The sequence below is a fragment of the Syzygium oleosum genome, unplaced genomic scaffold (genome assembly GCF_021117445.2).
Source record: "Syzygium oleosum isolate NSW1041296 unplaced genomic scaffold, Sole_v2.1 Sole_v2.29, whole genome shotgun sequence".
Lineage (NCBI taxonomy): Eukaryota > Viridiplantae > Streptophyta > Magnoliopsida > Myrtales > Myrtaceae > Syzygium > Syzygium oleosum.
The window spans coordinates 4,331,032-4,358,121 of NW_026607513.1; the positions used below are offsets into that span (position 1 = coordinate 4,331,032).

The following is a 27,090-nucleotide window of genomic DNA, read 5'->3' on the forward strand; positions in this document are numbered from 1 at the left end:
AAATGAAGAGCACCCCTGCAAAGGGATACCAAAAATGCCACATCAAAATAAACAAATAAACAAAGAATAAACTATTTAAGCTCAATTGGTAAGAAGTGCAAATGTTTAGGACTGAATTGGCAAAAGTGCAAAAGGTTTAAGACTTTTTTGACAATTTTGCCAACAAAAATCATCCACCGTAGTTCCACTCTTAGAGCATGCATAACTTCAAAATAGCTTCAATGACAGAAATATCGACAATATTATATAACAATGGCAGGCAGTGATATTTCTGCCAACACGCTGTCATCTTCATCCAAAGAGCAACTGTCCGAATTCTTGATATTTGGCCAGAGGTTCAGTGCCGCATTAATATCCTCAAGTATTCCCTGCTTTATAAACAAAACCAACAGAAAATAAACAGAAGGATTGTTAAAGAGAGCATGATTGGGGCGTGCACAGCTAGAACTAAAGTGCTAAAAAAGAGGGACTAGCCTTCCATGCATTTGCACCTTTGATTTCGGTTCAGCTTCCTGAGTACAGAGAGCACGCAGAGAATATGCAGAGGCTAATAAATGACATTCCGAGACAGCAGAGCACGATGATGATTTACTGACACAATCCTGCGTCGAGTCACGTGTTAAATCGTCAATCCATCTTAGAAAGAAAGAGACACAGAATCCATTCAACCTGAATGCATCTTCTGGTGCGAACCGGGTAAGTAAAGTGAGAATACTCACTATTGTGGATATTGCTTCAGACAAACACAGAACGCAGCTGTTTAACCCTTCCCTTCCACGGCATTTTGGAATCCTCCCTTTTTTTTATATTAAAAGTCTTGCCTTCTGCAAACAGCTAGCTTTTGCATATTAAATTTCTCGCAAAAGCTCGTCTATGATTTTCATTTGCATTCTACTGCATAGCTCTGGAATTGAGGAATTTATTTCCTCATACGCAAGGAGCTCCTAACCACAATAGAAGGAAAGACGAGTACTATTAGTAGTCCAAAAAATGTGCATGCGTGCACAAACACTAACGCCACCCAGCCACCTGGCAACGACTATCCTCAATTCATTATAAAGCACAAGCCTCATTTCAAAACACATGTGAAACATACACATACTCATGCACAGTGGTAGAGCAACTAGGACTTTCTTCCCAAAAAGTATCAATACAAGGTCAAACCTGCTCTGCTATTATGGCAAGAGTTGCTTTCGGAATTTAATTGCAGGATGAGAGAAATCGGTATAAAATTGGCAGACTACCCCCAGCATCTGCATGTCTGTGTTGTTTACATTGAATCTGAAACACAACCAAAAATAAGAATAAAAAACATAGGAAATAGCAAAGAGTTTTCAGCACTTCACCTTAACCCACTGCTTCACCAAAGGCAGAGGACCCGGCAATCCACGAACCAAGTCCATAGCCATTGACCAATTTTTGAGGGCACCTATGCATTCTCTATTAACCTTATCGCCGCCACATTGGTGGAAAACATCCAAAGAAAAAGCACTCCTCGCACATGCCTCATTAATATCGTTAATGGCATCTCTAGTCAAACCAACGAGCTCCCTAGGATTCCGTCCAAGCAACTGGCAATTATGCATAATGTATGTACATGAAGCTCTACATGACAGTTTCAATGCCCTATAAGCCTGTGAGAAGAAGAAGAAAAATTCCATAAATAAAACTCCTCCGAGAACAAAAGAAAGCCACTTCTCTATTAAGTAATACCCCAAGGGCCCAAGCTCAATCTCATTTTATTTCAAGGTGATTTGGTCTCCATCAGTCAACTAAATCGGATCAAACTTAGGCTCATAAGATTGTGCCGAGGTATCTAGTGTGAGTATGCGTCAAATCATCAACTGTTGGGACAAGCAACGCAGCAACATTGTATACTTTTAAACTTTCTGCGCACTTGGAAGGGTTAAACAGAAAATTTATCTCAAAATTGACTTATATCTGAAAAAATAATTAGCGACATTCCACGTGCATGCAATTTGTATTCGATTCAATGTATGATCATGATCACCTTCCATTGTCACATTGCTCCTTTGAAAATAGAAGAACAAATGAGAAATTTAAACTGAATGGTTGGGACCCTTCTCTAACTATAATATGCACGGACTGACTATTTACAAAATATGCCACTATAAACACCTATACTAAGCTCCTCAGCTCTCACCCTCAAGTAGGAGTATATTTGCTACATGTTCCCAACTTGTTACAAATGTAACTCACACGAGGACCCCAAAGAGACTCAGTAGACAAATCAGCATGTCGATCATTCAGATTTATAAATTGACTATACTATTATCACAATATCACCGCAATTCTAACAAATTTAGCAGACACACTAGCAGCAAGACAGAGATGTTAACTGACAAATAAACTGGAGTTTCTTTCCATGTCTTTTTGGATGAGCCATACAAAGTTTACGGAAGTGAACATTAAACAAAAGAACATTGGCATAACTTATCAACTTGTAAACTCGTTACTCATCATAACATCATTGCCCTTAGCAAGTTTCATTCACAATTAGCTTCTGTGCAACCAATTAATGCATTATGCTCAACAAACTTGGAGCGTGATTGAACAATAGGATGCTAATTTGTTAACATTGTCTACCTCAAAAGTTGATGTCTTTGTTTTCAAATACAGACACCTTGGCTCCTCTCACGTAATATATTTCTACTAATAAGCAACTTTAAGGGCACTTATTGCCTTTAAGACGGTTCCTAAAATAAATGTTCCTCAACTCAAGATTAAAAAGAAAACAAAAACTTCCAGACAAGTCAGAAATTGACCCACCTTGATCTAAACAATAACCTTCTCTCCGGGCCAGTCCCGTCGTGGCTTGGGAGCTTGCCTCAGTTGGGCGAACTTAAGCTTTCGAGGAACAGCTTTACTGGCCCCGTTCCTCCACAGCTATCCGAATGTTCCAAGCTGTTGGTGCTTTCTCTTGACGGAAACTCGCTGAATGGAACTCTCCCTGCCGAAATTGGTGATCTTGCCTCACTCAATGTCCTCAACCTCGACCGCAACCAACTCTCTGGGCCTATCCCTTCATCCATAGGGGAGTTGGGCAAGCTTTATGAGCTTGGACTCTCGGAAAACAACGTCACTATTGGAATTCCTGTAGAACTTGGACACCTCCAGAATCTCCAAAGCATCCTTGATCTGAGCCACAGCAATCTCAGTGGCCAAATCCCACCCTCTATAGCCACGCTGTCAAAACTCGAAGCACTCGATCTATCTCACAATCAAGCACTTGATCTGTCAAAAAATTTCGACCAAAAAAAAAAAAAAATCTATCTCACAATCAGCGGTTTGGAGAAATTCCTTTGGAAGTTGGCGAAATGAGCAGCTTGGGCAAGCTTGACCTCTCTTACAACAAGCTTCAGGCCAAACTCGGGAAGCACTTTTCACGGTGGCCAGCTCAGACATTCCAAGGGAACCTGCATCTTTGCGGGAGTCCTCTTGTCCCATGCAACAGCTATATATCTGGCAACCAGCGTCAGTCAGGTCTGAGTGGATCCACGGTCGTGATCATCTCAGCAGTGTCGACCTAGGCAGCTATTGCTCTTCTGGTTTTTGGTATTGCCCTGTTCTTGAAGCACAGGCGAGATGTGTTCAAAAGATTCAACGAAGTGAACTGCATGTCCTCTACCAGTTCTTCCCAGGCGAATCGGAGATTACTCTTCCACCAGGGCGCTGCCAAGCAATACTATAGATGGGAAGATATTATGGAAGCCACCAACAACCTTAGTGATGAGTTCATGATTGGTGTGGGGGGATCCGGTAAAATCTACAGGGCTGAGATGCCTACCGGGGAAACGGTGGCAGTTAAAAAGATATTGTGGAGGGAAGATCTCCTATCGAATAGGAGCTTCGTCAGGGAAATCAAGACGCTGGGCAGGGTACGGCACAGACACCTAGTGAAACTGATGGGCTACTGCAGCAACAAAGCAGCAGGTTCCAATCTGTTAATTTATGAGTACATGGAGAATGGAAGTCTATGGGATTGGTTGCACCAGAAGCCATCGAATTGTAAGAAGCAGAGGAGCCTCGATCGGGAAGCAAGGTTACGCATAGCACTGGGTTTAGCTCAAGGTGTGGAGTACCTGCATCATGACTGTCCTCCGAAGATCGTTCACAGGGATATCAAATCTAGCAATTTGTTGCTGGACTCTAACATGGAGGCACACCTAGGTGATTTTGGGCTCGCGAAATCCCTTGTGGAGAATTACGAATCTCTACGACACCGAGTCCAATTTGTGGTTCGCGGGTTGTATGGCTACTTTGTTCCAATCTAAATTTTTATCCATCCTAATATATGGAAAGAAAGTACAGTCTCTTCTTACTTGCTGCTTTGCCTTCTCTCAGAGTATGCATACTCCATGAAGGCAACTGAGAAAAGTGATGTTTACAGCATGGGAATTGTGCTGATGGAGCTCGTGAGCGGGAAAATGCCAGCAGATGAATCGTTCGGTTTAGAAGTGGACATGGTCAGATGGGTGGAGACACATATTGAGATGCAAGGTTCGGCTCGGGAAGAGTTGATGGACCCCGCATTGAGGCCACTCTTAGCCGGGGAAGAGAATGCAGCTTTTCAAGTTCTCGAAATTGCACTCCAGTGCACAAAAACTGCCCCACAAGAGAGGCCATCATCCAGGCAGGCGTGCGATCTCCTTTTCCACATATTCAACAACAGGATGACGGATTTGGAGAAGACAAGTCTCAATCCCTACACTTAAATTAATCCTCTTCTAAATGATTGATGAAGGTTGTGGATCGTGTAGCCGTAAGAACTTCTTGGAGTTGGATTTTTCTTGTTGACAAATTCGAGAGTCTTGATATGGTTTATTCCAACCTCAATGCCGTGCGCAACCTTGTGTAGAAATTCTCAAATTCATCCGATATCTGAATCAAACAGAAGCGTAGGTGCAAGTCGTTCCGTGGACACTAGCTGCGAGTCCGTCGACACGATATCCCGGGCCGAAGTTCTTGAAGGGTCAAACGGTACTTAGAGGATGGACTGTCCAGTTGATTAAACTGTACTAGAATAGCTGACCAGATTGATTCTTGCGTTCTAGTAGTTTGGCTGCTTGGCCCATGGGAATATGTACTGTTCTAGGTGAATGGTTAATTAAGGGTATTGTCACTTCTCTTAGAATCGAGGAGAGATTTCCTGAGCTACTGACCTTGTATGTAATTGCCCCGACTCCTCGAGACCAAATATGAGCCAGGCGATCGGTTTGGCGGAGAGTTCGGTTCAAGTTCTTGCCGCTGCCCATATTGCTCGGCAGTCTATCTGATTTAGTCGAAAAGCTGAACTGACGTACTAATGTTGGCGACTGTTACAAATCATTGACCACTGCTAATGACAACATTACGGTTGCTCTCTCTGTCTGAGGAATCGATCTCGAAACCTCTTCGCATATTGACAATAGAGTCGATCATACATCAAAATGGCAATGCACACACATTTCCAGGATATTATAGGCACTCGAGCTCTTCTCTGATCCTATGAATCCTCCATTTCCCTACGTCCATACGATCCCTGCCGGCCGGTGCCTCCGCTCTTGCGGCCAGGGGCTTTCTTGCGATTGGTTTTACGCATCTCATCTGAGATTTAGTCGAATTCAGGTGAAATGTCAATCATATACGGCCCATACAAAAACAAGAAAAATGATGGGTGAGCCCAAAATCAAACGAATTGATCGAGTCGAGAACTGTAGAGTTTTTGGGTAAAAGATGTTGTGTTGACTAAAGTCACGTGATGTGCTAGATCTATCAATAGCATTGCCTTGGCAACGTTGGATTGATTCACGACCAATGGGCTTCCATAAAAAGCCCAAGAAGCAAAGCCCAGGCCCATCAGTGATCTTTTTGGCGGGAGTCGGTGGATGGCCCCTCCATATCTTCCCGCCAATTCGCCTCCTCCTCCTCCTTCTTCCTCCGTTCCAAACCCTCGGAAGGGAACCGCTGTGCAGAAAGGAAAAGTCATCGTTCCGGTGCGGCCATGGACTCGTACTTCGTCGACCGCAAGGCCGTCCAGGTCGAGGATGTCTTCCTCGACTTCCTCAAGAGGTAACCCCTTCCCCTTCCTTCCCCTTCCTTCCTTCTTTGGTCCAATCTCTGCTTGTGTCTGTCGATTCACGATGAGGAGCAACATTGCGCAGCTTCACGCTGGATCCGACCTCGAGGGAACCTCCTTACTACTCGGCGGAGATCGACGCGATGAAGGCCAGCGAGTCCAGCACCATCTTCATCGACTTCTCCCACGTCATGCTCTTCAGCGACCTCCTCCAGTCCGCCATCTCCGACGAGTTCTTGAGGTGGGCGGCAGCGGCGGTCTCTTATCATTTCTCTGTTCCACCGCTTCGATTGTGAGTGAGTATTTGACCGTTGTGGGTGCTGTCTCTGATTAGGTTCGAGCCGTACCTCAAGAATGCGTGCAAGCGGTTCGTCATGGAGCAGAAGCCCACCTTCATCGCCGACGATAATCCCCACAAGGACATCAACATCGCCTTCTTCAATCTCCCCTTCTCCAAGAGGTCTCTTCTTCTTTTTTTTCCCCCCGCCCCTTGCTTCTACTTGCCCTTTAGGACAGTAAAGTTTGAATTTTTAGAGGCAATTCCTGTGCCCTTTCTGTTGCCTATGTATGTCAGATTCTCTATTGCCTGAATTCGTTAACTTTTAAAATGATTAAGTTAATCTAAAAACTGTAGGTTAAGGGAACTGGCTACCGCAGAAATAGGGAAGCTTGTATCGGTAACCGGAGTGGTCACTCGCACGAGTGAAGTACGGCCGGAGCTTCTCCAGGGCACATTCAAGTGCTTGGACTGCGGAGGTGTCATAAGAAATGTGGAGCAGCAATTCAAGTATACCGAGGTTTGGCTAGCATATGCATCGCGAGTGCTTTCTGCTAGTTCGCGTTATCTCTTCCTACTAATATATTTATCGACCCTGTGGTGTCATGCTCAATTGTAGCCCTCGATCTGTGTGGATCCTACGTGCACAAATAGAGCGAAGTGGGCATTGCTCCGCCAAGAGAGCAAATTCGCAGATTGGCAGAGGGTGAGAATGCAGGAGACCTCCAAAGAGATACCTGCTGGATCCCTTCCCAGATCAATGGATGTGATTCTCCGCCACGACATAGTTGAGCAGGCTAGAGCTGGTGACACGTAAGGATCGGTCGCTCACTTTTCAGGGTCACTATGAGGCCTAATTGTCCAGTCATCTTTTTGGTTAAATAGTTTCTATAGTTTTTAGTCTTCCAGAATTTCTTTTCTTGATGGGAAATCCCAAAAAGTAACAGGCAGGTGATCCTAGAGTAGAAAGCTACCAATCTCAGCATGTAATTTCTTACCATGAAAGAAATGATTAGTTTAATCTTTTGCCTTCAAAGCTCCGAATATCAGCATCTTCATTCCAGAATACATCTGGTTAAACTACCTGTTGGCTGACCTTTGGAACATCTCCCGTGAATTAAGGCGAGTCTTAGAATGATTACAGAAGGCAATGTGGCGTGTCTTTCTAACCAATGGCAGCAAGTGAACATCCAACCAATGCTCTCTTCTGGACAATGTTCATTGCAGACTCTGTGGTCTTGCTCGTGCCAATCTATTTGAAATGATGGTAGCTAATTAAGATTGCAAATTATTGCTGTGATAGAATTATTGCTCCTGCTGTAAATTCTAGCCCATCGCTTGCCAATTGTCAAGCTGGATCTGAGTCTTTGCCATGTCTGACTTGTCGGAAGAAATGCTGTGTATCTGAATTTATGTCCCCTACACAGGCCATTTGATCATACCTGGATTTGCTTTTTTGCAAACATGCGAGTTTCAGTGAGAAAAAAAAAAGAACAACGAAAAAGTTGGTGTAATGCTTAGGAATAGTCTTTCTTGGAGAAACACAATGCCTAAGACTACTTGTTTACACAGATCAACTGATAACTCTTGAATGTGATGGAACATTCTCCTACTCACATTAAGCACAGGAAGTTGTCTAGAATTAGCTTGTCAACCTTCTTCTCTTATTCATGTACTTCTTGATGCTTCTTCTTCTGAATCAATTTGATCATCTGAATGATTCCAGGGTTATTTTTACCGGTACCGTCGTTGTCATACCTGACATATTGGCCCTGGCTTCCCCTGGCGAGAGAGCAGAGTGCCGAAAGGATGCTTCACAGCGCAATCCATCATCTGTTGGAAAGGAAGGTGTGAGAGGTCTTCGAGCATTAGGCGTGAGAGATCTCTCTTATCGGCTTGCCTTTATTGCCAATTCAGTGCAGGTTGCTCACTTGGGAGATCAGTATATTAATTAAGCAAATTGTGCATGGATTATTTGCTAATGCTCACTTTTACCTCCTTTTGCATTGGTTCAGATTTTGGATGGTAGAAGAGACATTGACATTAGAAATAGGAAGAAGGGTGCTGATGAAGATGACAACCAGCAATTCATGGTTTGTCTCTAATGAACAACCTTCTTTGAAGTGATAGTGTGAACAATAATGCGACTTAAGAATGTAGCTGAATCATGTATATTGTGGTTGGGGTTTTCGTAATTCCGAAATCCAATATATAAGATTTTGAAATAATATTCTGGGCTTTAGTTGGCGAAGTTGTAGTTGAAGAAATTTTTTTTTTTTGACATAGCAGGCAAAAAGCTTATGCCTGTATGCTAAGTATATTCTGTAAGTCGTATGAAGTCGCTTCTAGTGGTACTCGGTAACTTGAATTCTTCCGAAGTAGCTAAAACATCATTTGACCTGAACAATTATCCTGTAATGGGGCTTTCCCTGGCAACCTTGTGCAATCGTGGTGAGTTACAGTAGTCACAGCTGACCCAACAGCTTCTCACGTCTCTGTCTGTCACAGGCTGAAGAGATTGATGAAATTCAGAGAATGAGGAATACCCCCGATTTCTTCAATAAGCTTGTCAATAGCATTGCTCCAACAGTGTTTGGTCATCAAGATATAAAGCGAGCTATTCTCCTTATGCTCGTCGGTGGCGTTCACAAGTTAACGCATGAAGGCATCAACCTGAGAGGGGATATCAATGTCTGCATTGTTGGAGATCCTAGCTGTGCAAAATCTCAGTTCCTCAAGTATGCTGTCTGTTTTAATCCAATTCATCAACCCTATGATCATGCTTGCTGAATGGAATTTGTGTTTTCATGTATAACTAGATTTATGGACTTATTTATGTGCTCGCTTGTGTTTTCAGATATACTTCAAGCATAGTTCCAAGATCTGTATACACATCGGGAAAATCTTCCTCTGCTGCTGGGTTGACTGCAACTGTTGCCAAAGAACCAGAAACAGGGGAATTTTGTATTGAGGTAGCTGTTTGTTATTCATTATTTTTAGAATATCTTTTGGTTTGATATAGTACATGCAAATGGGTTATTGGCATTAATATGCCCGATGCTGTCTTTGCATCTTTCCTGGTGAAAGAAGAATTAAACTGCTGCAGTGCTTTGTACCTGCGAAATTCAATTTCTTTTCTACCATGTGTCTTGCTGGAAGTTGAAGAACCCACTGAAGGAAAGATTGGTCTACTTTGTTTGTCACAAAGTTTTGTCTTTCCGATGAAAGAACAATCACCTTGTTTGACTGGTGTGACTTCAGATTTGTAATAATTCTTGTTGAATATGCTGTCACATCTCCCGGGTCTACCTTTTCCATAATATGTATATATCTTTTTCAATGATGAGATTGGAAATATCAACTGTATGCTACTAAGTGCAATCACTGGATATTTTAGATAATGATGGGGGTTTATACACTTTCTAGTTATGAAAATTTTTGGCAAGACATGTTGTCGACCATCAATGACAAACATTTACCAAATCTAATACTTATTTGTGTTTTGCTTGCAAATGGATATTCCTTGGTTCTTCAGGCAGAAGTCCACTTCTTACCTGTTCACTTAGAGATCTTGCAATAGTGACAAAAAGGCAATAACATTGTAACGGTAATTATTTCTGTAATAACGTGGAAGCTATAAGTTTGACTATTGAATCTCAATTTAGAGCCATTTCATAAAAGGTGGACTTGCAGAATGCACGGTGCAATTATGATTGAATCATCTTTGTAAAGTACAAAATGTAGTAGCAATCTGTTCATTATCTGAGAGTACCAAAATCTTTGAGGGTATTCTGAAATTAGCAGATGTACCTTAAACTGTATATGGTCCTAGATTTGCCTTTCCTATTCATCTCCTCCAATGTAACTAATAGTAAGAAAATTTTCTTTTGGCTCTTTCTTGGCGGTTGTAAATGCAGAGTTGAGGAAGATATCCCCTTTAAGTAGGCTGCTTATTCGGAGTTATTTTGCACGATTCTGTTGAAAATGTGAGAAATTGGCTTCACTCTTTGCACATTCGTGACCTGTTACTGAGTGTTTACTGGCACCTTCTTGATTGCCTCTTCTTTCAATCTTCTTACATTCTCTTGTCAAGATAATATCTTCTTGATGAATTTGGACAAATAAAGTTCAATTTGACAGAACTAGGGAAGCTGTCTCTCTTTTCTTTGATGTTTTTGTCACTTCTCCTGTGCAAGAATTACTGCGGGTTACTGAGATCATATGATTATTTTAGGCCGGTGCACTCATGCTTGCGGACAATGGAATCTGTTGCATTGATGAATTTGATAAAATGGACATCAGGGATCAGGTGAGTTTTATTCCTTGCTTCTGTGACATTGGCCACATTTAAATCTGGTACTTAGGACTGAAATTGACTTTCGTTTTGAAGGTTGCTATTCATGAAGCAATGGAGCAACAGACAATAAGCATCACAAAAGCGGGTATTCAGGCAACTCTAAATGCACGGACATCAATCCTAGCTGCCGCCAACCCAACAGGGGGCCGTTATGACAAATCTAAACCACTCAAGGTGAGAGAATGAATTTTTGGAAGCCTTGTAGTTAAGACCTTTTCTTAATTGACTTTTTTGGAGCATTGTAGACTTATGATGCTTGACTAATTTAGTTATGCCTGTACCCAGTATAATGTAGCTCTACCTCCTGCTATCCTTTCGAGGTTCGATCTGGTATATGTAATGATTGATGACCCAGATGATGAGATTGATTACCACATTGCCCACCATATTGTGAGAGTTCATCAGAAACGTGAAGAAGCTATTGTTCCTGCATTTAATACTGCCCAACTGAAACGTTACATTGCATATGCAAAAACCTTGAAACCAAAGGTTTGTTTCTGATTTTTCGGCAGTGACTTTGTTCTTTGTTTTACAGAAAAGTATCTGCAGGTATATATCAATCATTTTAACCGGACTAATTAATGCAGCTGAGCTCAGAAGCAAGAAAAGTGTTGGTCGAGTCTTATGTTGCACTTCGAAGAGGAGATACAGCTCCTGGTAGCAGAGTTGCTTACCGTATGACTGTCAGGCAACTTGAGGCATTGATCAGGCTGTCTGAGGCCATTGCTCGAAGTTATTTGGAAACTCAGGTACTTTTCTTGAGTTCCTTGTCCCTTAATTTGGTATATTCGAGTAATATTTATTGAGCTGATGCTCTCTGTAGGTTCAACCACGCCATGTTGATGTAGCAAGGAAACTGTTGAAAACATCTATAATAAGGCAAGATCTCAGCAAAATTTTAAGATTTCCTTCTCACATTTAAGTGTTTTCCCCTGCCTTTCACTCCTCTCAGCAGCCACGTACTACTCAACCCATCTCACATACCATTATCACAATGTTTTTTGTGATTTGTTCTCGGTTTTTGTACTCTCATACAGTGTGGAGTCAACTGAGATTGATCTATCTGAGTTTCAAGAGGGAACTCGTGATTTGGGCGATAGCAGCGGTAATGGACCTGATGCTCCCGCCCAAGATGATGCTCAACCAGTAGATGCTGCGTCGGACGCGCAGTTTAGTAATGCAAGTGAGTGTGAAATCTCTACTAGCTTATTATTCTTGTGATTGTATTTTGGGTTTCAAAAAAATTTGATTATGGAAATGCAGACAGTGGAGCAAGTTCCGCTGACAAGCAACGAGAAAAGCTTGTGGTCAGTGATGAGTATTTCCAAAAGGTTACCCAAGCACTCATTATGTGCCTAAGACAGCATGAAGAAGCTGTCATGCGAGAAGGTAGATAATCCTTTCTCCTCTTGGCATATAAGTTGATCTAAAGGTGCATCGGTTGGAGATTGATTTTTTCCACTGGTTGTTACATATTGCCCGATGCTCTGCTCTTTGTATAAATGGTCCAGTGGGAACTTTCACTATTTGAAGTTTGTTGGCAGATGGATGCAATTTTTATGAGTTTCCTTATCTCTTGCAGGGGATGGATTGGTTGGAATGAGGCAAAGGGACTTAATCATGTGGTATGTCCATCAGCAGTTTGATGAAAATAATGATATCTCGGAGGAGGAAGCAGCGAGTGAAATCAAAAAAGTCAAAACTATCATAGAGGTACGATGCAATTGCTGAGAACTCTTTACCATTTATCACAAAAGTATCAACAGCTCTCATCATCATTCTCATGCCGAAAACTTTGTAATGCAGAGTTTGATAAGAAGAGAAGGTTATTTAATAGTTTTGGACGATGGTGTTCAGGCTGCCACAGAGGGCGAAGGTGCTAGACAGGCTGTTAATCGAAACGACAGAATTTTGGCCGTGGCCCCTAACTATGACCATGCTGCTCTCTAACTAGAGACTAGATGAACGGCACAATGCCTCCCTTAATATCACAGCAAATCTGCTATCTGTATATTTGCAAATTGTGGACTGGTGCTAGCCGGAACAGTGAAAGACAAATTGCCTGCTTTATTTTGTCCAACATATAGATGCTGGATTGGGTTATATAGACTGGAGGCCAACGCTTGATGTATTGATCTATGCTCCTTGGGTTCTTGTTTGTTGCTTTTAGTAACTACTACAGAATTAAGTGACATCGCCACAAAGAAGCAAGAGCCCACCTGTAGCACCTGGTCTTGATCATCATTAAATGTACTATAAACTTCTTTGTTGCTATGGAAAGCAGGAACCTTTATCCCCCTCTTGAAGACATGTCGGTTTAATTTTTTATTTCTTTCCTAGCAATCATAGAGGGGTTCTTGTTTTCTGGTTTTTTGGTGGAGTTCGAGAGGGTATGTACTTATCTTTAAGTTTAGTAAAGCTTTTGCATACTTAAATCAAGTAAACGATGATGATATGGAACTGAAACCAACCAATGACTTAATAAATTGAACTTGTCTGTTTAGTTCGAGTTTCCAGTATTTGTTAATTTGGAACTCGGTTCGGCATGAATTTAAAAGCTTTTTGCAAAGTGGACATGTGAATTCTTTCACTCTCCCTGAAGCCTTGTCATGATTGGTATGCAATGCATCCATTCTTTTGTCCTTTGAACCTGTACTTAGGCTTGGGAAAAGTGCGGAGTGAAGAAATTGGATACCAATTAGAAAGATTGAACGTTGAGCTAAGCAGGCATGGTCTTAATTGGTGGTGGAAACAAAAGCCGTAACTGTCAGTGGATGCTGTACTGATGTATGAGACTTTGTCCAATTTAGACAGGGAGAAATTTGTCAATAAGATGTTGTACTAATGTATCAATAAACTCGGATTAACTAACAACAGAGCCTGTCCATGTCAAGAAAGAGTTGTGTACTCAATAGCCAAAGTGCGTCATCTTTCTTGTAATTATCTTCTGGTTCCTGCAAACAGCAATTGACGCAGACTTCTCACTTATCCCCCCCGCCCGTGGTGAAGGAGACTTGGATGAGCCACCGACGAATTAGTCAAATACCGGATAAGAGGAGTCTAGATTAGGCACCAAGTTGAATGGTTATTGCATGAAGATAAAAAGTATCTTTCGATCTTTTTCAACATTCAATGCAAACGTAAATTATGCAAAGGTTCAAGAAGCGGGGTAAATATCATCAATCCGTAATAAGATTAGATTATTTTAGGACGCTTCAAGATACGGGAATTCTTCCCACAACAATCAACATGTTCGGATGGAGATTGTCTATATCAGCGCACACTACTCTGGATACTTAATCTTATGTGTCATGGGTAATTTGTGAAGTGGGTCAATGTTGTTTGTTCTCCACAAGATTATCTATGTTCTTCTATAATTGATAAGAGAATTGCCCCTCCGTTGAAACTCTATTATAATCAATTCTTGCAATCCCCATATATTTTTGCCCAAAGTACGCAATAAAGGTGCAATTATTTGATTTAACTATATAGGCAGAGCTAAAATTACGCGAAAGAGAGTAATTGGGAACTCTCTTGAAATATTTGTAATCAAATGGTACAAAGTCACCGATGAACTTTTACAAAATATTCAATCATACCTCTAAATCTTTTTGTGGCCTATTGGGTTCTTGATCTCCTAAATTTTGTGTTCATCTTTAGAATGAAATATATACAAATAAAATTCGAAAAGTATGACGTGGAATAAAAATCTCTCTCTATTTCTCACCTTTTATTCTACAAATAACACTTTCTGGTCTAATCGGCACTAATATGACAACACGTGTCAGCTTTTTTCTTTTAACGCATATTTAATCCTGAATAACCAACACGAACAAAAAATATTAGGAGTTCAAGGATTTAATAAATAAGTTTCGTAGGACTTGATGAACATTTTGCAAAGGTTCGAGAACTACCGATGCCTTTCTCCCTACTCAAATCAAATAAAATGGTGACAACTTGGTTAATATTGATTTTAATAAAGTGTATAAAAATGAGAAATTGAACTCAAGACATCTAACTGAAACGGCAATTACAATTGAGTGCAGAAACTATCTTCTCTAATCAAATAAAATATTAGAGAATAAAGTGTTTCAGGTAAAGCACTATTGTAATGCAAGTAGTGATAGCATTATTAGATCTAGGCAAACTCTAAAATTGTAACAATTAGATAATGGAGATCAAGGTTAGTCACGGTGGGTATAAGCTTCATCATCAGGAGGGAAACAAATTCAGATAACACGTTAAGATCCCTACATGATCGTATAGTGATAAGATAGGTGCATGTATGGATACAATCAGGAGACTTGTTTAGAAGCAATCGTACTAATTAAAGTATATATAATAGCTCACTGATTGAGCGCTCTCCCATCCAAGACAGATGGGGCTAAGCAAGTTGTTTGAAATACCTTCGGATATACTTTGATGAAATTTGTAGGTAAAGTTTTGACATTGAAATTCTGCAAGGAATTGCTTTTAACACTAACGAGTCTATTATCAAGAACAAGGGAAATTCATGGCAAATTTCCCCCCCGTCTGTTTGTTTGGAGGTTGGTGCCAAAGATGTGGGTTTGATTCCCTCTTCTGCTTGTCTTTATCTACGACCATAGACCTATCATCTCAATATAACGTGTATTTATGCACCTTGATGGTTGCAGTTTCTTCTAAGAGTGGATAAGTATAATTTAAAATAGAATTGCTTAGGTTGCTAGGGATGGTCAGCTTGAATTCATCGAAAGCTCCTCTCCCACCAATAAATGAGTACCTTCGACATTTTCCCTCCGAGAGTCGTCACATTATACGTATAAGTCCTTGGATTGGATACACGATGATCTGTCGAATGGCGTACATGTACACCATGCCTGAACTTGTCCTCTCTCTCTCTCTAAACGGAAAATCCACCATTCGAAAAGCCAATCCGGTGCTGTCTAGAGATTCTGCATCTGATTACAAGGGTGCATACGAACAAACAGGCAAATGTGCTGGTCGAATTTCATCAAATGTTCATGAAGGTGGTGGGACGTAGCTTAGCTAATATTTGGATGTCGTGTTATGGGAATCAAAATGGGGGAGGAGGTGGGGGATCATCGACGCCCTAATTGGGGCTGTGTACCAGCGAAGCCACGTGAGATTCCATTGACTCTCAATCAATCTTTTACAGATAGACATCAGGGCAACGTTGGAGGTAGGCCCCGCGCTCGAGATTGCCACCTTTGAATGAACGAGCTTTGTTTAACGTCGCCATCGGCCCAGCTGTCTTTCTCCTGACCATTTTGCCTCTATGCCCCCGAGCGAGCCACCTGAAGCGAGGGGCTCCCGAGGTCATTTCGCTCCCAGTTGGCCGATACCAACCAATCATGAAGTGGGCAAGTTCTTCTGAATTTCAAGACCAAGAAACCTGTCCATTATTCTATCATCTTACGTGAAGTGATGCTTTGATGCGTGTATATTTTTATCTCCCTCTCTCTCCCTCTCTCTGTTGGGCTCTATATGTGCCTTGATTGGAAGGGACAGTTGGGCTATCTGTAATCCACAACAATCCCTCCCCATCCCAGGTCGAACGTATTCGCTTACAGACAGCACCAAGAAGAGACGTAACAGCACGAGTAAGTTCAGCTCAGATGCTTCGCCATATAATGTTTGATTCCTCTCCACCATATCTGAACTTCATAGGTTTCTATTTTCCTTTGTTCATCTTACTCACCTTGTGGGGATTTGCTTCTGTTTCTGTCTTCTATAGTAGGGAGTGAGACATGGGTTACTGGACATCGAAGGTGCTTCCGAAGATCAAGAAAGTGTTTGACAAGAACGGAAAGAAGACTGCGGCTGTGGAGGCTTGCAAGTCCTTTGATGATTCTAAGGTCCCTTGAGGGTTGAGATATGGTTTTTCCTAGCCTGGTTAACGTGGCTAGCTAGCATAATTAATTACATCTCTACAGGTTTATTGATTTGTGTGGTTCCTTGAACAGGGGGAGATGGACAAGGAGTTCGAGGAGAAGAAGACAGAGCTTCAGCCTAAAGTAGTGGAGATATATGAGGCTTCCTCCGTAGAAGTTAAGGTACGAGTTGAACATCAACACTTCGATCCAACATGTGTATATTATCTCTAGTCCTATGTCTATACATACGACCTAAGAATAACAAGTGCGCTTGGTATGCCGTGCAACAAACAGGCTCTTGTTAAGGAGCCCAAGGAAGTAGGACTCAAGAAGCACTCAGCCGCTGTCAACAAGTTCCTAGAAGAGCTCGTGAAAATCGGTACTCTTTTCTTTTATTTTTTTGACGACTTGTCACTTAACTTAGCATATATGCATCGATGTCTCATGTGATTAGTGTGCGCATCATATGTACAAGTGCTTTAATGTATGTGCCTTGTATTTCTCTGTACGTGTATCATCCTTATCTATGAGAGAAGCAAGTATGCATGATCTGATTTTGCATGTACGCACTCTTGATCACCTATATGTAATTAATTATGGCTTTGCAGAGTTTCCTGGATCGAAGCCAGTGTCCGAAGCGTCGACAAAGTATGGACCAGCCTTGGTATCGGGGCCCGTGTTATTTGTATTTGAGAAGGTGTCCACCTTCATAATCACTGAGGAGAAGGATGTTGAGGCTCCTCCTGCCGAAGCAGCAACTTCTGGAGAGGCAACTGCGGTAGTGGAAGAGAAGGAGGAGATCGTCATCGAAGAAGAGAAGAAGGAAGAAGCGGCCGTGGAGGCCCCGGAGCCTGCCAAGGAGGCTGCGGAGCCACCCAAACCATAAGAAAGGAAAAAGAAAGGAGCAGTATCATCAACCATATATAGTGAAACTCTGTGCACAAGGTTTACACGATACCGTGACAAAAGCTGATTTGTTTATTCTTTTGTAGCAAGTCCACCTCTTCTCCTTGTATCTCCGTCTTTATTTGTTTATATTTCGTGAATCAAACATGTAGTCCTTGTTTTGTTTTCATTTTTCCTGAATCAATCAATTAGTTCGGTTGTCACTTGTTTCGGGTGTGGTCTCTGGGATGTTGCAACGCGATCGCGATGAAGCGGCGGCTGCTGCTTTTGATCTTCAAGACCTTTGATCTGGAAATCACTCTTTTAAAGTGATTTTGTTCATATTTCAATAATTAGATCACTGGGAAGTTGGTGAACTGAACAATGCAGTCATCATTCATTACTAAAGGTGCCCAGACCAAGCTGCTATATTTCGGTCCTTTTTTATGGAGAATCCACGAGGGAATCATGGTTGGAAACCCAGGAAACTCAATGGTAATGGTGCAAAATGGCCAAAATAGAAGCAAACTATTAGAATCCAAGGAACCAGCTAATCTGACTTTCCAGTGATCAGGATGCACAGCAACTCGTAAAATCCAAAATCCAGAATGACCGATCCATACCTAGTTCACCACCAGAAGAACCTGATAAAACCTTCTCTCCAGGGGAAGTATCAGGAGACATGCGCAACCGGTGTCCAGCAGCAAGCAACCACACCAACAAGCTGATTTTCTTGCGGAACCTAGTCTTTAATTTTATATAGTTTGTTCCAAGACATATTAAATCCTGAATCTTCATAGAGAGGGTTCCAAAACATATTCATTTCCGATTCTCCCTCATGAGACTTTATCTGGCAATTCAGTTCACTAATCTTCTTTTCCAATTCCACAACAGTCTCTTCTAATATTCGACAGTTCATTTCACTCATGTTCTTTTCCAATTCTACAAGAGTCTCCTCTGATATCGGATTTTTCCCCAACAAGTCACCTTCCTATAAATGAAAAGCAACCATAAACTTACACAAAGTGAATATATTGACACAAAAAAAGGGCAATTGAATAACCTACGCTGACAGCTAATGATTTCCTAGGAGAGTCGCAATATGTAGACGGTAATTCAAAATGCACGTCATGTCACATACCTTGACCTCTGGGTGAGATGGATCATCTGTTGGCGACGAGCGGGGTTTTAGTGCATCAACAACAGAGACGATCTCTGCATTGGAATCCTGCAAATTGTGGTTTCATTTTCGTGAGCTTCTAAGGTCGAGAAAAACTAAGTTCAATTTTAAGAAGTCAAACAAAGAAAATCCAGTGATTAACCGCTTTTTCTGGATCTGGAACCGCTCGCTTGTTCCATGGACCCACCCGAGAACCACTACTAGATGCATTAGATGTCTAAGTGAATCATGACGTTGGTTGTGGCGGTGGAATTCTTTCAGAGGTATGGAGTCTGTTCCCTTGTTGGTCTACTTTGCATAAATGTCTAGATAGAAAATGGGAGTAACCACCTTCTGGAAGGTCCTACACAGCAGAGTTTATAGGTTTCATGTGTCAAATGCTGAACAAGTTTGTTGGTCTTATTTATTCTTGTATAACGAAGTCATGATGCACCTAGGGCCATTAAATCTCTCTCCTTATCTCCAATTGAGCATTTAAGTACACCTAATTCTGTCATTGTCATATGGTAAACAGCTGCAAATGTATCATGCTCAATAACGAGGTCTAGGTTTCTTTTATTCTCAAACAGGTGTACAACTGTCAGTTGCACATGCTATCCTATTGGCTGATTTTGTTATGTTACAATGAGAACATTTTTTTTAATAGTAGGAATAAGGAGTTTATCTTAGGCTGTGTTGAAGTTTCTTCAATAGTTCTTATATCTAAATATCTCTATCATTCGATGCTGGAAGCTGGACTTTGAGGTAGCTTCCATCACAGTAATATCAAGAATATGGACACGAGTCATTAGCATTGGTGGTGTGGCAGTGGGAATGCAGCACCATATGTTGGAGCTTGATAAGATGACCTTTTTGGCAAAAATGCTGGTCCCCAACCATCAAGGCTGCTGGTTTTGCTCTATGAGCGACATGAGGATTTGACATGGACTGTTGCACTCGCGAGGCTTGTTTTTTGCAGTATTTAGTTTATTTAGTGCAGATGGTTTGAGTCATAAAAAAAGCAAGAAGGCAGCAGCATTTATTTTAAGAAAGTAAAAACAGCTTTAATTTACCAATGATAGCATAATTTCGATAGAGGAACATATCTGCCTAGTTATTACTTGTCATGCAAATGGCCGGTTAATCATCTGTCGTACCATATACCAACTGTTGCCAATGTGCTGGATGGTGTGAATTGTAAATTGAGTCTCATTCTATTGCTGTGGGAGCATAAATGGTGTATGAACTACAATTGTAATTTATGGTTAGAAATTGATCAGTAGAGAGGATGGTGTACTCATTTTATTGAAATAACACAATATTGGTTTGCTTTGAATTCCACTTATGTTGCATTTTGAGTTCGTTCAGTATATTTGGACATCATAATCCATCTTCAATGGTTCAAGTGGAGAGGGGTATCGGTTAATACTTGTCTTTTTGCCTCTTCAGCCGTTGGCCAGGATGGGAGCTTCAGTAACAGGTGTGGATGCTGTGGACAAAAACATCAAGATTGCACGCATTCATGCTGTATGCTCATTTCTCTAGCGCAAAAATTAACATTTTCTCGTGAAAGTTCCACAGCATAAGTACTACAGTGATTAACTTCTGTTATTGATAGAGTTACTTCAGTAAGGATTCTATAGTAACTAGAACTCTAAAAACATTTTTAATATGTACATGCATTGAATTCATCTGATATTATCAGTGTAAAATCCAAAGAACAAACCTACAGATGCCATTAGGATTGCAGTTTATTTGTGAAGTTTCAGACTGAAGCATACAGTCTGAAGATTCTAAGTAACATAGAGTGAGCTAGATATTTTGAATTACTTCGAAGTTGCCACCGATCAATACTTGGGAATAGTCTCTTCATCTATGAATTACTCCAGCTATCGAGAATTTTCTGGCAGAATGTGTAATTGACTGTGAGTCTACAAATCATTTTACTATTGTTCAGTCCTTTTGCATTCTGATTGTTCTAGTTTGATTATCATTGTCAATTGCTATGAAGCTGGTGATACATTTTACTTGATAATCAACTTCTGGATTGATGCTGCAAATCCTTTTCAGATTTCCTGGTTGACATTTGAAGTGTTGCCATAAATAAGTATTGCTCATTACAGATTTGTTTTCCCTGATGAATATTTGGACTTGAGTGATACTACCAAGTGTAATTTCTTGGTTAGCTGAAGCAATTTTTGCTAATGACCATGATCAACTTTCAACTTTTATCTGGATGCTTGTAACATTCTTTATCAACACAGGATTTGGATCCAGTGACTTCAACGATTGAATACTGCTGTACAACGGCTGGTATGTTCATCTTACACGTTAATCAAGCATTATGCTCTAGTAGTGATTCACTTAGACATCTAATGCATAAACACAACTCCAAACACGAAATTTTGAGCAAAAATCATACCGAAACAGCGATCAAAGCGCGGCCGAAGAAATCACCTGAGACGCCTCCATAAGCCAAAAATATCTTTAATCTCTGCAACCCAGGCGACCGAGCGAACCCCTCCCTCCCCCAGATCAGGTCGAAGCTCAGATCGTCGAGCCCGCAGAAACCCTAACGAACGACGGCTCGAGCGAGAGTGAGGGGGACCGACGGTGTGTGAGAGTGGAGAAGCGGAGAGAATTTTGAGACAGAGCAAGGGAACCAGGGTTTTCAGGGGAACCGGACCGGTTTAGTCCGGTCCGGTCCGGTTCAAGCGGTACTCGATTTTGTTTGCAAACTAAAAATAATTGGAAAGAAACAGAACTGACTAAGCTCACGGTATTTCGACGTCTCTGATTGTGGGCCCGTCTCTTGGGCTCTTCAATTTGTGTCCAGCAAAACCTCTCTGTTGATACCAACTTCCAACGTAATTGCATAGGCTTCGAGTTGCCAGATTATCTAATGCATGCACGGAACGAAGAACTTAAGAATGCCATTTAAAGTAAGAAATGACCACCACATTGCAACAATAAAGGTCGAAATACAATATGATGAACATTATCCACCTGATTATCTCTTAGTTTCTCAAATTCTTTAGTAGTCCTTAATCTTGTAACGATCTTATTCTTATAGGCAAGATTAGAGAGAGTTAAAATTACGGTAAAGAGAGTAATTGGAAACTTCGATGAAACATTTATAATCAAATGGATAAAGTCACGGATGAACTTCACAAAATATTTAATCAAATCCTTAAATCTTTCTGCGGCCTATTGAGTTCTTGATCTCCTAATTTTTGTGTTTAGCTTTTGGAATGAGATATGTATAGATAAAACTCGAAAAGCGTGAAGTGGAGCAAAAAGTATTAACAAAAAATTGAACTCTCTCTCTCTCTCTCTCTCACATTTTATATTACAAATAACACTTTTTGGTTTAATCAACACTAAAATGACAATACATGTCAGCTTTTTTTTTTTAACGCATATTTAATCTTGAATAACCAACACGAACCAAAAAAAAAAGAAGGAGTTCAAGGATTTGATAAATAAATTTCGGAGGACCTGATGAACATTTTGTAAAAGTTCAAGAATTACCTGTGCCTTTCTCCGTACTCAAATCAAATAAATGGTGACAATTTGGTGAATATTGATTTTAATAAAGTACATATAAAAATGAGAAATTGAACCGGAGACATCTTACTGAAATGTCAATTAAAATTGAGTGTACAAACTATCTTCTCTAATCACAAAATATATTAGAGAATGGGCGTTTCAGGTAAAGCACTATTTTGATGTGAGCAGCGAAAGCACCATTTTGTGGGCTCCCTGGAGTGTTGCAACGTGAATAGGTCATGTGTCTTTATTATTCGGAAAATGAAACGAAGTGCATAATCTTACGTATATAATTAGTAAAATAACAAAGGGATACATGAGTGACCAAAAAAAATAAATAAAGGGATACATGCGCAGAAGTTTTAAAACATGTCACAAAAGTACAATTGAGTAATAAAACTTTTAAAAAGTACAAACAGGTCTTAAAACTTGTCAAATTAGTTCAATCAAATCCTTCAGTTAGCTCTGTCCAATTAGGCTAATGAAAAATGCTGGCGTGTTTATTTTATTATTTTCTTAAGACACGTGGCGATGACGTGGCACCCACTAAGCATATTGAAAATTAAAAAAAATATACACAAACTAATTTAGATTAAAAAAATAAAAAAGCTAAAAAAAAACTCAACTCTACAGCTATGGTTGTGCCCTCATCGGTGGCTGCCGCTACATCTATCAGGAAGGGCTGGCAAAGTCCAATTAAAAGGTGTATGACTGAATTAGTACCAATACAATAGGTTTAAGAATTTTTTGGTACATTTCGCCAATGCAAAGCGATTTGTCCTTTCTCATTCTTTTCCTGTATTCCTTGTACTCCATGTCCCATTGCCATTGTTACTTCCGATGCAATAATGTGTTTATGTAGCGTCGAGTACCATCGATTCTCTCTTCCTTTCATCGCTTTTGCAACAGTTCGTTTGCTAGTTGATTTCGATTTTCTAGAACCATGTGAGGAAGAAAATGTCGGGACTATGAATTTTTTATTCTAGCAAGATCTCGCCTAATTCAAACGCGATGTATTTAGGCAAACCATACAGCGCGACAGACGTGGATTTCCGATGGCTAGTCAATGTACACAAGAAGCTCTGAAAGCATTCACATAAGATTGATTTGTAATTCAGCTGAAAATCATCGCCTTTTTTTTGAATTTTTTGGTTGTATGACTGACTTGCACAGTCAACAATGGGTTGGGCTGACATTTACGTCTGGATAGGCCCAAAGCCCGGATCCCAAATACAGACCACCGGGTTAAACCTCGCACCAACTGCATCAATGCTCGTCAATGGCAGTAATCACTATTCAATCCCGCACTTCTCTTGCTCTCTCCACGTGAGGAGCTCCAAGTTCGGTTCCTTGTCGTTGCTGCTTCCGGCCACTAGCTCTTCCAATCGATTGCATGTCCGAGTCGCAGGAGCCGAGGTGTGCGGCTCTACAGCACTAAGAAGCCGTTAGAAATGTATTAGGCAATGTGTGAATGAACTTATCTAAGGCCTTTTAGCCAAAAAAAGAACTTATCTAAGGCTTTCATCAAATATCTTAGCAATGCAACCTACAAGAACCGTTAGAAATGTATTAGGCAATGGCATTAAGAAGCTGAAACTGAAAACTTGTCGAGAACAGTTATAATGACACAAATTAGGGAAAAGAGACGGAAGAGATAAATAACTTATCTGCTCTTATAAATTTTGCAATGAGTAACCAAGGAACTAATCATTCTATCATCTGTCCGGCTAGTCCTTGTATTGTCTGGGAACAACTAGTGTCAAATTTTTATTATTGCGATAATTACAACACCTTTGAAATTAACTTTACTCACGCTTTTGGAATGGTCCTGAAGGCCTTGAATCAATCTGTATGGGAGTTACTGAACTTTCTTCCTAATATTTTGGGTTCAAGTTTGAGGGAAGAAGGGGGAGAGATCATTGTCTTTAATGATGAGAACTAACACTCCAAACGATTTTTCTTGTAGATCATTTATGCATCTGCTTTTATATATATATATGGTAAAAAATATACAACTGTTTGTTTGGCGGATATTCCTAATGAGCCTTCTGATGTTTTTCCTCTTAACTTAATTTATCATGAACGATGTTTGGCAGCAAGGTAGATAAGGTGTGTGAAGCAGTTTCCATGATGTTGTTGAGAAGGTTAATTTTGCATCTTGTAAGTGAAGTTGCATTTTAATCTCTTTGCCACTTTCAGTGGAGGTTTCTTCGAACGAGAGGGGAGGACAAAGGATCGTGGGGTACCCTAAGTTTTCATTTTGTACAATCGATATATCTAGTGCATTCATAATGTTTTTCTAATTGTGTCATTTTTATGATAAAGGACAATTTGGTGCTTTATTCCCGATAGCAGACACATATGCAACACGGGTATAATAGCCAGAAACGTGCTATTTTCATTTGGCTCGAGAATAACCTTAATTTAGGACATTATTGCATCTTTTTTGGAAGTTGTAAGCATCACAAAATGGGTGTAAGCAATGATTTGCCTCCAATATCGATATATAGCAAAAACAGATGGAAGGAAAGTGAAGTCCTTTTTTTGGTGTTTCTTAACAAGAAATAAAAGAGCTTGATCCTCATCTTCAATCTTAACGTGGTAAAACATTTTTTTCTTTTTTGGCTGAATAACATCAAGCAGTCAAAGCAAATAACCTATCATGCAATTCGCAAGTTTTGTTTCTCATCGATCCTTGAGATCAAAGCAAGAGAAAAGACAATACAATCTGACACAAGAAAATAATTCTAATGCTGGTGTATAATATAGTACAACAAATCGTACATCAATCTATAGTTCCTTGCATCAAGGGAGTAATCGACCCATGTGAAAGGCAGAGAGATCTTCGGAACTTGGAATTCTGCTTCGCTTCAACAAAGACCCCAGCTTCTTATATCTCTCGCCTGGAGCCTAGAGAAAGGAAGAGTGTTGCAAGAGGTTATGGCTTCGGTTTAGTCAGGAAAGCTCTAGATTGGCTAATCGAAGCTTGGTTTCAGGGTTTCCCGATCAGCCTCTCACTGTGCACTCAAGGAGGTGATTCACCTGAGAGGTCAATTTGCCGGCGCCTTTATGATCAGAATGGCACTGGTCACTCGGCCTTGAGGAACCTCTACTCCCTCTCTCTAGTTTTCTCTCTCTCTTGGGAATTCTGTCAAGTAGGTTGTATGTGTGAAATTGTTTTTCCCACCCGTTTTCATCTCTTCCCCGTGGTGGTTCAGACCTCTAACCGCCTTCCCGATGACAGCTGGAGGTCCCCAGTTGTCAATCTCTCCTCGGCACATGCTGGAATGGGGGGAATTAGGTCAGTGAAGGGGCGGGCCAGACCGAGTTTTTCCTTCCCTTCCTAGTCCAAGGTAGAGTCGAGTAAGGAAGATGGTGTTTCGGATCGGGTCAGGTTGGCTCCGACCGACCTGTCTGACCCAGTTTGACTAAAATTTCAAATTAAACCCCAATTTGACCCATTTTCATGATTTTGATCCCAAATTTCAATTCCTTGACACATTTTACCCTAAAATATGGGATCAATTTGAATTTTTATTTCAATTAAGCTTGAAATCTCCAAATTTGAACTTGATTCAATTGGGATTTTATCCAATTAAGTGTCCAAATGACCTAATTAGGCTGTTCCAAGGCCAAAATTGGAGTTCCCATGATCAATCACCCTTAGGGGAGGTATAGGCTTTGATCGAAAATTTCAAATTAAATGAAATTCCCAATTTGGGTCCTGAAGTCCCTAATTTTCAATTAATTTTGGGGCTTTTCAATTATTTTGTCAAATTGTGAAATTGGACTGACCACTATGCAATTAAAGGTCCCAAAATCAATTGTTGTGAAAATAAAATAGCCCAAAAATGACTAGAAATGACTTGATTGGATTTTTAGTTCAATTAGGATATGAAATTACCCAAATTTGGGGAAAACATATTCCCAATTGAAATTTTGTAAAATTAAAGTTCTAGGGATAAAATTGGAATTAAAATAAGACTAATGACTATTTTTTGGAAGTTTTTGGATTTCATTTGGTATTTTTCTTGATTTTATTTTCATTTTTATCAAAAGAAATTGAGGAAAAATTAAAGAAAAATATAATTTTTTTTTCGTTAATTTTCATTTGGATTTCATTTGGTATTATTTTCTTTTTGCTTTTATTTATTCCCTTTGACCCGGAATATTTATTTGTGACTAATCATCCTTAAAAGAAGCCCACTTAGGAGAGTTTTGACCAGCATTATTGTACTTTTTCTACCTGCAAAAGAGCCTTATTGTACTTCGAAAGCACATATCCGTAATTTCACGGACAATAGGCAGATAAAGCCCATTTGGCTATTTCACCTGTAAATATTCAAAATCAGGCAGATAAGCCTGGTGGGGCATCCACGTCCACACCCCCCTTCTACAAAAAAAGACGTTAGCCATACCCACCCCTCCCTCCCCTCCCGCCCTCCCTCTCTGTGAGTCTGCCATGGAAATGTTCACTCCTCGACACTTCCTTATCTCTAATTTTCACCAAAGGGGTCATTTGAACTTCTGCCATTATCAAAATTACACACCATATATTTCTTTGTCTGGCTCAGTCAATTAGCTTCCAAAGTTTCCCTCCAAATTCAAGTTTCTGGTAAACCACAACTTGGGTTTCATCTACCACCACTATGTCATCTGCCAAATCTTTCCCATAGCTTCATGGTATGCCTCATTAGCTTAATCTCTCCGTTGTTCGCATGATTCTGAATGTCATCTTTGTTCTTGTAGATAGGTACAGGGTACTTTTTCTTCATTCATCCAGCTTTTTAATTAATCTTAAAATTTTATTGAGAACGGTTGCAAGCCAAGATACCCAATCTCTCCCATAACCTTCCATACTTCTATTGGTATGCAGCAAAGACCCACTGCTTTTACATTCTTCATCTT

The 27,090-nt window shown here is 40.4% G+C and overlaps 3 protein-coding genes, 2 long non-coding RNA genes and 1 pseudogene across 8 annotated transcripts; 4 read left to right on the forward strand and 2 right to left on the reverse strand.

The window, feature by feature from the left end:
* Positions 1-257: 257 nt before the first annotated feature.
* Positions 258-1,058, reverse strand: LOC130135216 (uncharacterized). Its single transcript, XR_008814667.1, has 3 exons — positions 720-1,058; positions 492-602; positions 258-368 (listed from the first exon to the last, which is right to left on the reverse strand). It is a non-coding gene; the product is annotated as an uncharacterized LOC130135216 (long non-coding RNA).
* Positions 1,059-3,290: 2,232 nt separating this feature from the next.
* On the forward strand, positions 3,291-4,736 carry LOC115694451 (LRR receptor-like serine/threonine-protein kinase GSO1; annotated as a pseudogene).
* Positions 4,737-5,911: 1,175 nt separating this feature from the next.
* On the forward strand, positions 5,912-13,010 carry LOC115694442 (DNA replication licensing factor MCM6). Its single transcript, XM_030621574.2, has 18 exons — positions 5,912-6,072; positions 6,165-6,320; positions 6,414-6,539; positions 6,714-6,876; positions 6,976-7,169; positions 8,083-8,278; positions 8,372-8,449; positions 8,865-9,094; positions 9,214-9,328; positions 10,591-10,665; positions 10,747-10,887; positions 10,999-11,202; positions 11,301-11,462; positions 11,537-11,592; positions 11,751-11,896; positions 11,977-12,102; positions 12,296-12,426; positions 12,520-13,010. Exons 1-18 carry the CDS (start codon positions 6,005-6,007, stop codon positions 12,661-12,663), a joined length of 2,511 nt encoding a protein of 836 aa, XP_030477434.2. The 5' UTR covers positions 5,912-6,004; the 3' UTR covers positions 12,664-13,010.
* A 3,075-nt stretch (positions 13,011-16,085) lies between these two features.
* Positions 16,086-17,700, forward strand: LOC115694443 (plasma membrane-associated cation-binding protein 1). Of its 4 annotated transcripts, XM_056303920.1 has the most exons (6): positions 16,086-16,154; positions 16,266-16,316; positions 16,451-16,571; positions 16,680-16,769; positions 16,884-16,968; positions 17,198-17,700. In XM_056303920.1, the coding sequence occupies exons 3-6, from the start codon at positions 16,464-16,466 to the stop codon at positions 17,473-17,475; spliced, it is 561 nt and encodes a 186-aa protein (XP_056159895.1). In that variant the 5' UTR covers positions 16,086-16,154; positions 16,266-16,316; positions 16,451-16,463; the 3' UTR covers positions 17,476-17,700. The 4 variants fall into 4 exon arrangements, with proteins under 4 accessions (XP_056159895.1, XP_030477436.2, XP_030477435.2 ...); XM_030621576.2 differs by lacking the exon at positions 16,086-16,154 and having other exon boundaries at positions 16,161-16,316; XM_030621575.2 differs by lacking the exon at positions 16,086-16,154 and having other exon boundaries at positions 16,166-16,316; positions 16,454-16,571.
* Positions 17,585-21,710, reverse strand: LOC115694447 (uncharacterized). Its single transcript, XM_056303921.1, has 3 exons — positions 21,091-21,710; positions 18,616-18,702; positions 17,585-18,465 (listed from the first exon to the last, which is right to left on the reverse strand). Exons 1-3 carry the CDS (start codon positions 21,103-21,105, stop codon positions 18,217-18,219), a joined length of 351 nt encoding a protein of 116 aa, XP_056159896.1. The 5' UTR covers positions 21,106-21,710; the 3' UTR covers positions 17,585-18,216.
* On the forward strand, positions 18,884-20,938 carry LOC115694446 (uncharacterized). Its single transcript, XR_004007389.2, has 3 exons — positions 18,884-18,917; positions 20,083-20,160; positions 20,898-20,938. It is a non-coding gene; the product is annotated as an uncharacterized LOC115694446 (long non-coding RNA).
* Positions 21,711-27,090: the final 5,380 nt, after the last annotated feature.